The sequence below is a fragment of the Talaromyces stipitatus genome, genomic scaffold, assembly GCF_000003125.1.
Source record: "Talaromyces stipitatus ATCC 10500 scf_1105507295523 genomic scaffold, whole genome shotgun sequence".
Classification (NCBI taxonomy): Eukaryota; Fungi; Ascomycota; class Eurotiomycetes; order Eurotiales; family Trichocomaceae; genus Talaromyces; species Talaromyces stipitatus.
Genome location: NW_002990113.1, coordinates 1,132,747 through 1,144,750, shown reverse-complemented (window position 1 = coordinate 1,144,750; position 12,004 = coordinate 1,132,747). Strand labels below are relative to the sequence as shown.

Below are 12,004 nucleotides of genomic sequence, written 5' to 3'. Positions count from 1 at the left end.
TGCAGAAAAATCCTCCGACATTGCACGATATCTCAATTCTGATGTTGTGGGATTTGACGAGAAGAAGAGAAATTGGATTTGCACATGGTGGAGAGTCATATAAATGAATATCCACGCATGGCAGCGGCCGCACGGGATTATTTAGCTGCTCCAGCAGCAGAGGCTGTGTTGAGAGAGTATCCGCGGATATATCCGTGCTCTTAAAAATCTAACGGATATGGATATGGATATGGATATGCAAAATTTTCATGGATCTTATCCCTGGAGAGCCCTATATGAAGGCCGCTCGAGATTGAGAAACCTCCGACACAGTCGCCGAAAATTCGAAGCTAAATCCGTAGCAACCAGAACGCGCCCTCATACTCCACGCCACGACAGCTCGGAACCAGTTACGATTCGCCAACTGATGGAGCTGTTAGAGGCTGCAGTGGAAGCTAACGGAAGGTCGAACTCGCGTCAAATGGGCCCTGCCGTCTGCGTACAGGAGAGCCATGTCAACTTAAGGGTTATGTCACCGCGCCTCACTTGATGATGTGACAACTCATGAGAAGGCAGGTACCCATTCGCCCTCCCCCGCCATAAGAGATCAGTCAGCGAGTTTCACGCGCCTGTTGCACCTCATCTCGCATCTTGTACACGGGGGAGCGCCCTGTACCGATGCAAAGTCCACACAAAGTCGTCCCGATCGCCTTGTATCAGAAACCACGCTGCAGGGTGGAACAGAGTCTGATGACGGAAGTTTGAACCATTCAAACACAGTGAAAGGTGACACTACGCTCGGAGAACAGGCGTTCACTGGAAGATGGTAAATAGTCAGGGGTAAGCCCTATATGGATACTTTGTTCTGTAGTTATTGGGGAAAGTTGAAGAGACTGTGACAAGCTAGTAATGGTCGGAACTTAATTTTGGACCAAGATCGTCACGGCGAATTGAGGCACTTAAGGACGTCCACGATGCCTCGAAACAGGCATTTGGGTCTTCATGTATAAAGCAAAGACTCACTGCAAATTTGCCGTGTGAAATCTGGAATCTTGGCGAAGCAGCTCCGCAAGTTGGATCTGTTATGTATATCAATCTCTTTAGGACACCAAAAGCTCCGTTAGCTATAATCGAGAAGATCTGTTGGCGAGTGATGGGCATACTTTTTCTCCCAAATTCAGTATTGATTCGATCCAACTCGATCATGAAAACTTTGAATTGAACACCACCATCGTCTTTATTTGCTTTAAATAAAGCTCTAGTAACATTCCTGCATAAATGCCGTACGTAAGCCATTATGGTCTCCAATGCTGAGTCCGTTGTGGATGTGCGATAAGCGTAAGGTTCAAAAACCGAGTTCGTCAACATTCCGCCTTGGGAGTTATTGTAAAAAGGGCCCGATTGGCGATGAGTCAACGTGGAATCTATAATGATGGAGCAGGTACTCCTCTATTTGTCAAAGGACCACCGCAATAAAAATATTACACAATTCATATGACCTGGGATGTACTCGGGTTCAGAGTCGCTGCTCCAGTTTTGCAAGCCTGACATAGGTTTCTTAACTAGGCTCTGTATTCGATGTGGAGGAAAAGTGAAGGACATCTATATTCTGGTATTCTAGCTCTTGCGCTTGATGAAAGATGTCTCTTCTTGCTTCCAGCGGAATTGTTATCGTCATTCCGAACATAGATGACAGCAAAGCCATCGGCCATGCGTCCATCAAAATCTTGTCCATACGATTGTCGGTGGGTCCTTGGTTCAAGTACTGGGCAGAATAATACCAAGACGCAGTGAGAATATCGCGGATCCATTCGAGCTCTTCTCCTGGGAAGCAAACCTTTATCCATTGGTGGATACTGCGGAAGTGAGTCAAGAACAATTCACTGCTGCAATATTGCGTGCTTTACCTTTGGAAATTGATGCTTTTAGCTCGCTTTTTGACGAGTTTTGGGATAAGAGTATAGATCTCATTCGAAAAGCACCAAATGATTTCAATGCTTATACTATTGGTCGTATGCATAAACATATGGTTGTTTTGGTACCTGCCAGGTCAGGTATGTGCAAAAACATCTCATCACAGTCTGCTACAAGCCTGCTGTCAACTTTTCCAAACATAAAGCTGGTTTTGGTGGTCGGAATATGTGGTGGTGTTCCCTACTACGGAGGAAGACACGAAATTATCATTGGAGATGTTGTCATAAACGAAGGGATCGTTCAGTATGACTTTGGCAGAAGAGTACCAGCGGCTTTTCATCCGAAGAAATCCATGCCGGAACCCTTGGCCGACCAAATGTGGCTATTCGCAGTCTACTTCAAAAAATCAAGACAAAGTTAATACAAGAGCGACTTGCAAAGAAGATGGCCAATAACCTCCAAAACATTCACAATAATCTCGGTTGTGATAGTGCTCAGTACCCAGAAATTGATCAAGACGAGCTTTTTATTCCGACTACACTCATAAGCACTATACTCCGGGCGTTTGCGCCACGTGTGATCAACTTCAGAGCTCCACTGATTCAGTGTATGAAGACGTCTCTAATTTACCTGGGAGCAACTAGGATGTCAGAAAGACAAGCTCGTGTCTCGAGATCGGCTAAGATGCGCCTCTGGAATGAAAAAGCCCTTCGAGTCAAATGATCTATATTGCTTTATTCGGATCTGGAGATAGGGTAATGAAGTCAGGGCTGGACCGAGATGAGATTGCTACTCGGGACAAAGTCATGGCATTCGAGATGGAGGGAGCAAGAGTATGGGATATTCTCCCTTGTATAGTTATCAAGGGCGTGTGCGATTATGCTGATAGCCACAAAAACGAAGTATGGCAGCACTGCGCTGATGCCACTGGCGCTGCATGCATGAGAGCTGTTTTAGATGAATGGCCAATCGGATTATGTGGAAACTGCTCACAGCTGTTAGCTAGTTTTTGATTAAGGATATTTTCTGTAATCTATTTTCACCAAGTATATGAAAAATTGCACACATATAGGCAGAATGGTAGGGCATAGAATTGAGTTTCATCGGTTTTGCAATGCCCCCGGTGGTTGAGAAGCCCTAACTCGAACCTTAATTACATAAAATTGCCTAATTAGGAAAGATATTTCCTATTTTGCCAGATGTCAGATCCAATTCTCAAATCGTGAATCACAGTGTCATGAAGGCTAGATAGACTCTAATTATATGTACGCTATGTTAAATCAGTTAGTCGTATAGACGAATACCTAGTGCTTGTCTTTAGCCACATGCTGGACGAATGGAGACTAAAGCTTGATTGGTCCAGATATGCATACGTATTACTAGGTAAATCAAGTCAAGACATTTTTGGCTGATAACTGTCCAAAAGCAATCAATGAATGAGATACATCTGGGAGACCTGAGCTGAGAGTGTAGAATTAATTGCCCCTGGGCCATATTTAATTTCCTATGCACGCTGAGATCGCGTTCGCTATTTCGAAAGTACCTGGTTCTAGCCCCCCTTTCTCGATCAGGCATTTTTTGGAGGAGAAGGTCTTTTTGCTTTTTCTCGTGTACTCCTAGTTTCAAGAAAAAACATATCAGACAATCCTCAATGGCTGGGATATGTGTTAGCCTGAGCGCCGGTTCCTGTAAATCTACAGGGGGCCCACATCATTAAATGCGGCGCAGCAGGTAGAAATGAGAAGTGAAAGCTCCTTAAAAACCTTAGGTTTACTCACCACCCCAGGGAGATCCTAAAACCCACAAGCACCGGCAATCGGGTGACAACACAATGGCTTCAACCCAAGAGAATGGCAATATAGTCGTTCCTAAGGAGTCTATTGCACTTGAATCGCGAAGTCAAAATGATCAGACGCCAGGTTCAGCAGCATACTCGTCATTTGCGACAAGAATTACTCCCACCGCGACAAACGCTCCATCAAACCCGATGGTATTTGGCTTCGGTATGCAAAATGGGGGGCCACTGCCAACACAACACTTATCAAATCGAAATATTAAACTTCCAGTTAGTGTGAGAGGGAGGATTGGGAAGAGAATGCAATTCAATGAGGAAAGTAAACGTCTTTCGTTGCCATCGACTAATGCTCGTCTTCCGTTGACCTCATATGGAAGAAGGATCATAGTAAAACTCCCAGGCGGCCCGCGTAAGGTCATTACTCCATCATTAACAAGATCCAGTCATGATTATCGAATTTTGTCTACGGCTTCAGTGAAGAATAGTCCGTTTGAAGTCTCACATACCGCAGCCTATAATGTGGACAATGAGGAAGCCCCTCTGGAGCAGTTTTATACGCCGGTATTTCAAAAGATATTACAGCAGGGTATTGATATCGCAAAATCTGCGGTCACTGCAATTATAATGTTTGGTGGTACCCCGTATCCAGGAAGTCACGTCCCGAAGCTACTTATAGATGCGCATTCGTTGGCAACGTTCCACTGTTCTGATACGCGAATGATAGCTATCTTAGGAGACTCGGGAGAAGGTAAATATGTGCTAAAACAAAGAGCAAATGATTTATGCTAACTTCGGCTTAGGGAAAAGCAGCTTGATAAATTCGCTGCTCCATTGTCCGGGCGTTGCAAAAATTGTAAGTATATTCGTCTTTTAAGTCGTACTCCTACAAACGCTGGATTAATTCACGGCGTCATTTTTTAGTCCGACTTGGGATCAGCTTGCACGACTGTGATTACAGAATACCGGCAGCAAAAGAAGGGCCAAACGACTCCGATCCTGATTGAGGCTGAGTATCTTACTCAAGATCGTTATTCGGTAGGTGATAAGTCCCCATCCATAAGTACAATAACAGCGGTTAAACACTTCAATTTTCACTTCTGGATAGTGTTTATCTTGATGCAGCTGTCGTAAAGAACGGTATCGTTCTGGTGGATCTCCCAGGTATGCAGTGTACAATTTAAACGACCCTGGGGTGGCAGAATCTGAAAATCTTTGCAGGACCCCAAGATACTAGCTTAGCACGATTGCAAGCAAGACAAGAGTATATCATGAAGAGCGACCACGTGTTTGTCCTCTCCAAGGATATCCCGGGCACGAACCGACAGATTTCTGAAAGATACCATAAACGCAATTTCCCCACTGCAGCAATCTTTGGAGGACAACTCCACGACGAGAAGATTTAATTTGGCTATTGTTTGCACAATTACAGAGGTATTTTTTTTTAATTCTGCCTGCACCTGGTTTCTGGACTGAATCTTAATAGGAGATCGATGAGGAGTCGGCGCGTAAGGAATTCTGCGGCCCTGGAAAGAGAATTAAAGAGACCGTGATGAAACGCTTAGATCAAGAGATAGAGTCTGCAAAGAAAGCAGAGAACTATCTCGAAAAAAGGAAGTTGGAGCAAAAGATAGATAAGAGGGACTGCTATATCCTGAGTAATGGGCACTGATGTCACTAATTAGCAATTACAGGCGGAAACAGCTTCTCATCCATGCTCGAAACGACCATGTTACTGAAACTCTTAAAATGAAGTATACATCGAAGACAACGGGGAAAGAGTTGAACGTATTTTGTATCTCAAACAAGACATACAAAAAGTTCTCAGACCAAGGCAATGCTGGTATGGTTTGTACCAGCGGAATTCCCGAACTGAGACGATTCTGTCTTTCGATGGCAGCTGAGCCCAGGCTTCTTGAAGCCAAGGACTTTTTGCAATCAAAACTACCGAGTCTACTCAATTCGATAACTTTCTGGACAAAGTCTGCTCCTACCCCTAAGAGTGACCACACTCCGTCTGTTTCTCAATTTTTCCAGGACGTGAAGGCTAAGGTATGACCCTTTCCATGTTGTGATGCTGCTTAGAGTTGTCTCTTCAGGTATCTGGAAACTAAATAACCCCTAGGCTACGAGTGATATTTTTTCAATAGACTAAGAGATGCGTGACTCATTCGATGTCTTAATTGGAAAAGTTCTCTGTAAGCTCTGAAGAAGTTATCGCATGTCCTATTTATTTCGTAGTTTCTGACGAGAACAGATAACAAGAAACTCAGAGCTGATTGGATAAACGCTGCAATCATTAAGGCTCAAGATTGGGTTAAGGTAGGTTGAAAGCATGTCCGACTCGGAATTACATCTTTTGCTAATATTTTTTCTGGCTACAATGGTTCAGAGTAAGTCTCAATCACTTGCATACAGGAGAAGAGCGAAAGATCCCAGATCTAACGTATCACTCTTGTTACACCATCAGGCACATATAGTATATGTTGCATGTATAATGGCAATCCCCCTGGACGGGGCCCTCACGCTGTCAACTGGAACAGGGATTTGATCTGGAAGATGAGAACAGATTTGAAGTACCAATGGAAACTGTTCGAAGAGGAGATACCAACTATTTTCGAAAAACTTATGCAGCGACTCAAAAACAATTTAGACAAGTTGGAATTGCATCTCGGAGGTAAGTTATTGCAAATCCTGGCGAATTCTGAACTGTGGAAATCTCATTGACTGTCATGTCAGGCCTTGACCCTAAATCAGTGGAAGGGACTCGTGTACACACGCAAGATTTTGAACATATGTACAGCCGTATTCAGCGAGAATTCGAAAATGGCGTCAGGTAAGGTGCATTCTAAGGGGAGCTCCCATTCTTTTCTAATGCGTTGAATTACATAGATCCATCCACGGCCGAGCATCAGAGTCAGATTCGCAGTCTTACGTCGTTCAAGAAATGATTCCAACATACGATGCTGCTTCTGAGATTAGTGGTTAGTTGTCGCATTGCTCGTGATATTTCCCTTGGCTACTTAGAAGGATGGCTAAAAGGTACAATATGTTCAAACAGGGCCTGAAAAAGCTACTCAACAACGTACTATAATTCAAGGCAAGATCAAAGACGGTACACTTTTCGACGGCATTTTACGCCACTTAATTTCTGACATGGAAGAACAATTTGAGACCTTTCATAAAGTGAAAGACTTTCTGTATGAAACTGTTGATAGTGTACGAGAAAATTTCGACATGATTATGTCCGATGCCGAGGAGAAACAAAAAGCAGAGGAACGGCTCAAAAAGCAACTGGCGGATGAGGTGCAGCAGCTTCTGGGGAAGTATCAGGAGATCCGATTCAGTATGTTGAAGTTTTGACACCTAGATACCGTGAAGTGTGCAAAGATCTTGCAGTTGGTTCATTGTTATCTCTATTTCAAAGCCACCAGAAGAACCAAAATGAAAAGGTGCCTCATTGAGTGCATGTTTTGTCTATGTTGACGATATAGTATCGTTCGAAGTTTTTACTCGGACTGTCCATGGTTTCGTGCTGCAGATTGTCGTTTGTTGGCGTCGGTAGAATTCAAGTCTCGACTTGCAACTGTATAAATTTAGGGTGATCTAGCGACACCCCTCACGTGACTTGGATGTACTTGTTCAAGTCTTGTTGGTTTGCTAGTTGTTGGGGAATTGTTAAGTTAAGTGAAAATCTGTGGTGTCCTTAATTCCCAGAACTAGTGCCCTAACTTATAGGGTTAGTCCCTCCGGGCGTAATTGATATCATTCATTCATACTACCTACTGCAGCGCCATACTTCGTAGCCACATCGAATTCAACGGCCAAAGCGATGGTCCAGTTATCTCGTGGACACAATCTAGCTATGTCATTGTCTTGTCGCGAGTTGCAAGCATACAAGGTAAAAGATCGAATGGAATTTGTTCAAAAGCTATGGCGGGTGCGTGCATACTGCAGAATGCATTAAGTCATAGCTCTCGAGGCCATGTACTATGTAATTACAGGACGTATCATACAGCTATGTATGAAACCGTATGGGTCCAGTCTATTCCTGGTCAGGTCCACGGGGTGTTCTTGTGACCTTCAGACAAATGGCTCCACTCGAGCCAATTATAAAAGACTTGATCCATTGATTGACTTGATGGACCTGTGGCTCCTGCACAAACAATCCAATCAGAAATAAAGACAGAGCGCCACAGCCAGCTCAACATGCAAGCAGGAAGCGCTAAGTAAGCTTCAGCCAATGACTCCAATTCGTATCCCCAGATGTGGCTGCCCTAATACCATGTAATTTTACCGTTACAAAATTACTCGTTTGTCGCTCTATTTCCCCGTTTCACTGGCCGTTTCACTCGCCAATTCAGCAGCGTACATTGTCGCCCTTTAATAGGGACATCACTATTAAGGATTAACTACCCGGACTTGACACACATGATATGACGACAATTCAAGTATATTGATTGGCTCAGGATATGGACCCTGCACATTTGATGCATGCAGTTCAACAAGGCACCGTTACATACATACATACTATGCAGTAGTACATGAATGGATAAAGGAAAGCTTGGGCCTTGTGCCGGGTCCGTGCGGTGATCCGGGAGATTTTCACCCGACTGACGGACCGGCCTCGTGTCTGTACATAATCGTACTGATATCCTCAATCATTAACTATGGGTTTATATGTTGTAGAGACTGGGATCAGGTTGACCTCTTGATCCGGATGTCCCGTAAATGTCAATTGTTTATTCCGAATGGCATAGGTCTACCGCCACACTGTGTGAGTCAAGGGGGAGAGGCCGTACTTCCGTGCCGACGAATCAGATCCATGTTGGTCGGTCCTATGCCAGAGACGTTAGCCCTAGAGTCCTAGCTCATACTAGGCTTTAGCTACATACATATACCTCATAACTTACACTGTAGACCTAAGAATATGATTCCTGATGTAGCTTGACGCAGGTGGTTATCCACATCGGCCAAAATACCGTCGTGCTCGAGATTCAGAGACATGATCCGGAAGGCAATGCTCCTTGCAACTGTCCGGTGCTTATGACGACAGGGTTATATTTCAAGTCCTAGGACAAGTAGCATGACTTCCGTAGTATCAGTAACAGACTAACAGTTCCCAACTTGCTATTTATGAAATATAGATCCACAGATTGCCGTCCTCTAGCCACTAAGTTACTGACTGATATTCGATATTAATAAGTAGGGGAATCTAGGCTGTCTCAAGGAAGCGTGATCATTCGTACGGAGCAGTATTAATCCGTACTCCGTACAGTGTACCGTAGTATGTAAAACCTAACCGCGGCTAAAACAGCCTCCGAGTCCCATGACCACGTTGCCGCCTTCTGAGGCTTTTAACCCATCTCGATCAACCAATCCTTCGCGTTGAATTTCCCGCAACCCCGGATTTCTTTTTTCTCTTTTCTTTTTTCTCTTTTCTTTTTTCTCTTTTCTTTTTTTCACTTACAGGTGGTCCATGCGTAGTACGTATGCTCCCTCGTCATCACCGATGGTTTAGATCCCACCAATTTCAAATCCTTAGCTGCGGCGAAATTAAGACTTGGACTTGGCTATAATGCGTTTTCTGGACTCTGCTATTCGGCCGCTTAGCATACAACCAGGCGCCGGGATCTGATCAGGCCTAGGGAGTACTTGGGAAGTTATGACGAGTCATTTTTCATTTTTTTATGCTTCGAGAGCTGGCTCGATCACGTGGCATATAGTTTGGTATTTATGCTTGCCGAGTAAGTTCTCTCAAAGTAAAAAATCAGCCTACGTCAGGGGAAGTGGAACACGCGCTGACCGGAAGAAGCAATTTCGCCGTGGTCACCTGGAAAGCAGCACCAATAGAAGCCTGCGGAAAGAGACGGGACTCGAGGATAGAAGCTTTTTCCCATCCCGAAGCAGCAGCTGACCGTAAGACAACTTTTGTTTCTAGAATTTGAGATTCTGGGGAATGCCCCCCACTAATGCCGAGACCTGGAGAAGGCGCCGCGCTCTGATTCGTGGGGCTGCGTCCAAGCGCGCCACTATTACTGTATGCAGCCTAGTCCCAATAAAATCCGTCCGCTCAGAAGCAACGTACTCTGTACAGTTCTTCAGCTTTTTGACTGCCTTTTTCAGATTGACCAGTAACGTACGACTATACGGTTATCCGGATGTGTCTTTTGTCCAGCCCTAAGTCCTGGTGTGCGCAGATAATTCAGTCCACGTTCCGTAAGACAACAAATGGGATCGGTATCTGTCGGCTTTCTGTCATTGATCTATTGAATCTATCAAAAAGTAAGGGAAGGGGAAAAAAAAAGAAAAGAAAAAAGAAAAGGAAAAAACTACAAGATTGGCCTCAGGCGATAACTTTATCGAAATAACTCCATCCACTACGGAGTATGTACTGTGTACAACCGCGTACGTTGTACTGTGCTAGCTTGCGATTAACTAGTCCTTCTTTGGTATACTACTACCTTATTATTGGCTAGCGTGTATAGTTCGTATTCGATAATTTCAGAACAAAAGCAAAGTCGCCTGCTTTGAAATGATGAATAAGAATGTCATCAGCCGCTTGATATCTCCCCCCATAACACTCATCGATGCTACTTATTCCTAGCGAAAGCCATATAATCCTTGCCTATAGCATACCGTTTCTGTAAGCGTGCGTACGGCTTGATTCGGCGTTGTGGTCGGTACTGATCGCCATTCGTGCCGAGTCTGCGCGAGCTCCACGGCGATTGGGCCGTGGGACTGTCGGCCTGGTATCATGGGGGAGGACGAGACTTCAATCAAGAACCCAATACAATAGTGTCCAGCAGTCCGAAACTCTCAGTAGTTACGCAACAGCTGTCGGATCCCATCTCTTTAGTGCAATGATGCATTGTGTGGACTTGTGCCTGTACTTGAACAATGTTCCTGATAGAGGCGCCGTTCTCTAGCACGTTCACCGGGGTGGAGTCAGTGAGTGGATGGCCATGCATGTTTGGTCTCGGTGTTTTCGCCAGCCAATACAAAAGTACAGCATAATTACCACTAACGCATACACTAGTAATACCGTAATACCGTAATACAGACATTGCAGGACCGAATGAAGCGCATCTGCGCTTTTTCGGCATAGCGTCCACTGGCTTTCCCCAGCATTGTGGGTCTTGCGAGCAAGATAAGCGTGGCTTTTGGCCATTCAGAATGCACTTTGTCGTGCGTCTAACTCTGTAGCCGCAGTCGTGGCTGTCTCGGATGGATGGGGCGTCTACACGGTGGATTTGATTGAACCCTGTGCACTGGATTTCCGTACAAGCATACATTTCCATTCGCAGGCCAACTGCTGTTTCGAGTTAGTCCAGTTTACCAGTACCGTAATTTACGACCAGCACTGACTAATTGGCATCGGGAAAGTCCTTTGGTGCAACTTACCGTGCACGACCACAGACCTCTATCTCTCCAGCCATCGCCATCATTATCGCCATCGCAAGCGCTGTGTCGATACTTTTTTTTTTTTCCCCCCTCGGGATTTTATAGCTTATACAGCTAGCACAAGGCCTATCTGAAAAGAATACTTACCTTGTCGCATGGTGATTGTGAGCTTGTAGAGCTAGCTCCTTCTACCAAACAGACGCCTCTCATTTGTCAAACTACATACTCGCTACTTCCCCCGTGTTACTGCGGCGAGAGAAGGACGAATGAGTACGACAAGCCAGCAGATTATTGTCGAACAATACGTGCGCTTTTCTAACCATCCCAAATTCCTGCTTACAGGAATTAAGTACCATTCCGAGCGATATTTTGAAATCAACTGATTTCCATTCCTTTGGCCAGACCGTCGTTGTAGCTGGTCCCGATCAAGGCAACAACGGGACCGTATACATCACCACCATCGTGCTTGCCAATTTTCAGACCAGGACCGTGTTCTGCTTGAGTCACTTTTGTCACTTTGACTATCTTCCGATTGCTATCGCTATCCCTACCAATATTATATTATAACAGCCCATCTCCAAAATACGACCCACCAATCGAGTGTATGCGTGGAGAAAGTGGTTAGTTAGACCACCCTGATACCTGTCTCACTGTTCCTCATCTTGCCACCTCTTGTTGAATGGAACAACGAAATAGTGGAGGAGCGCACCAGATCTCTATTCCCGTTTCCATGTCGCTCACTGCTTGCACTCAACTCCCCAGCGTTTTCTCGGTATTAACGCTTCTTCTCATAGATTGATTGGAAAGACCGCCATATAAAACTCCTGCAACATATTTTCTCAGGTCAACGACGACATAGCCTTCATTGGGAAGCCCCGCTGACTTTGACAACGGTTTACTCTTTATCACTGCAAT

The 12,004-nt window shown here is 44.8% G+C and overlaps 4 protein-coding genes across 4 annotated transcripts, besides 2 other annotated features; all 4 read left to right on the top strand.

Annotated features, from left to right (window-relative positions):
* Window positions 1–1,619: 1,619 nt before the first annotated feature.
* Window positions 1,620–2,906, top strand: TSTA_063380 (uncharacterized protein; the record flags this gene model as incomplete). The annotated part of the gene is given in 5 exon segments (XM_002340203.1): window positions 1,620–1,741; window positions 1,771–2,033; window positions 2,060–2,196; window positions 2,212–2,540; window positions 2,600–2,906. 5 exon segments carry the CDS (start codon window positions 1,620–1,622, stop codon window positions 2,904–2,906), a joined length of 1,158 nt encoding a protein of 385 aa, XP_002340244.1.
* An 818-nt stretch (window positions 2,907–3,724) lies between these two features.
* Window positions 3,725–5,091, top strand: TSTA_063370 (uncharacterized protein; the record flags this gene model as incomplete). The annotated part of the gene is made up of 5 exons (XM_002340202.1): window positions 3,725–4,436; window positions 4,489–4,541; window positions 4,610–4,723; window positions 4,822–4,849; window positions 4,907–5,091. The coding sequence occupies 5 exons, from the start codon at window positions 3,725–3,727 to the stop codon at window positions 5,089–5,091; spliced, it is 1,092 nt and encodes a 363-aa protein (XP_002340243.1).
* A 343-nt stretch (window positions 5,092–5,434) lies between these two features.
* TSTA_063360 (uncharacterized protein) lies at window positions 5,435–6,130 on the top strand (the record flags this gene model as incomplete). The annotated part of the gene is made up of 3 exons (XM_002340201.1): window positions 5,435–5,737; window positions 5,927–6,007; window positions 6,104–6,130. The coding sequence occupies 3 exons, from the start codon at window positions 5,435–5,437 to the stop codon at window positions 6,128–6,130; spliced, it is 411 nt and encodes a 136-aa protein (XP_002340242.1).
* A 45-nt stretch (window positions 6,131–6,175) lies between these two features.
* Window positions 6,176–7,183, top strand: TSTA_063350 (uncharacterized protein; the record flags this gene model as incomplete). Its single annotated transcript, XM_002340200.1, has 4 exons — window positions 6,176–6,362; window positions 6,425–6,521; window positions 6,578–6,669; window positions 6,747–7,183. 4 exons carry the CDS (start codon window positions 6,176–6,178, stop codon window positions 7,046–7,048), a joined length of 678 nt encoding a protein of 225 aa, XP_002340241.1. The 3' UTR covers window positions 7,049–7,183.
* Window positions 7,184–9,095: 1,912 nt separating this feature from the next.
* Window positions 9,096–9,148: a sequence feature (A-rich).
* An 835-nt stretch (window positions 9,149–9,983) lies between these two features.
* Window positions 9,984–10,017: a microsatellite.
* Between the last annotated feature and the right edge of the window lie 1,987 nt (window positions 10,018–12,004).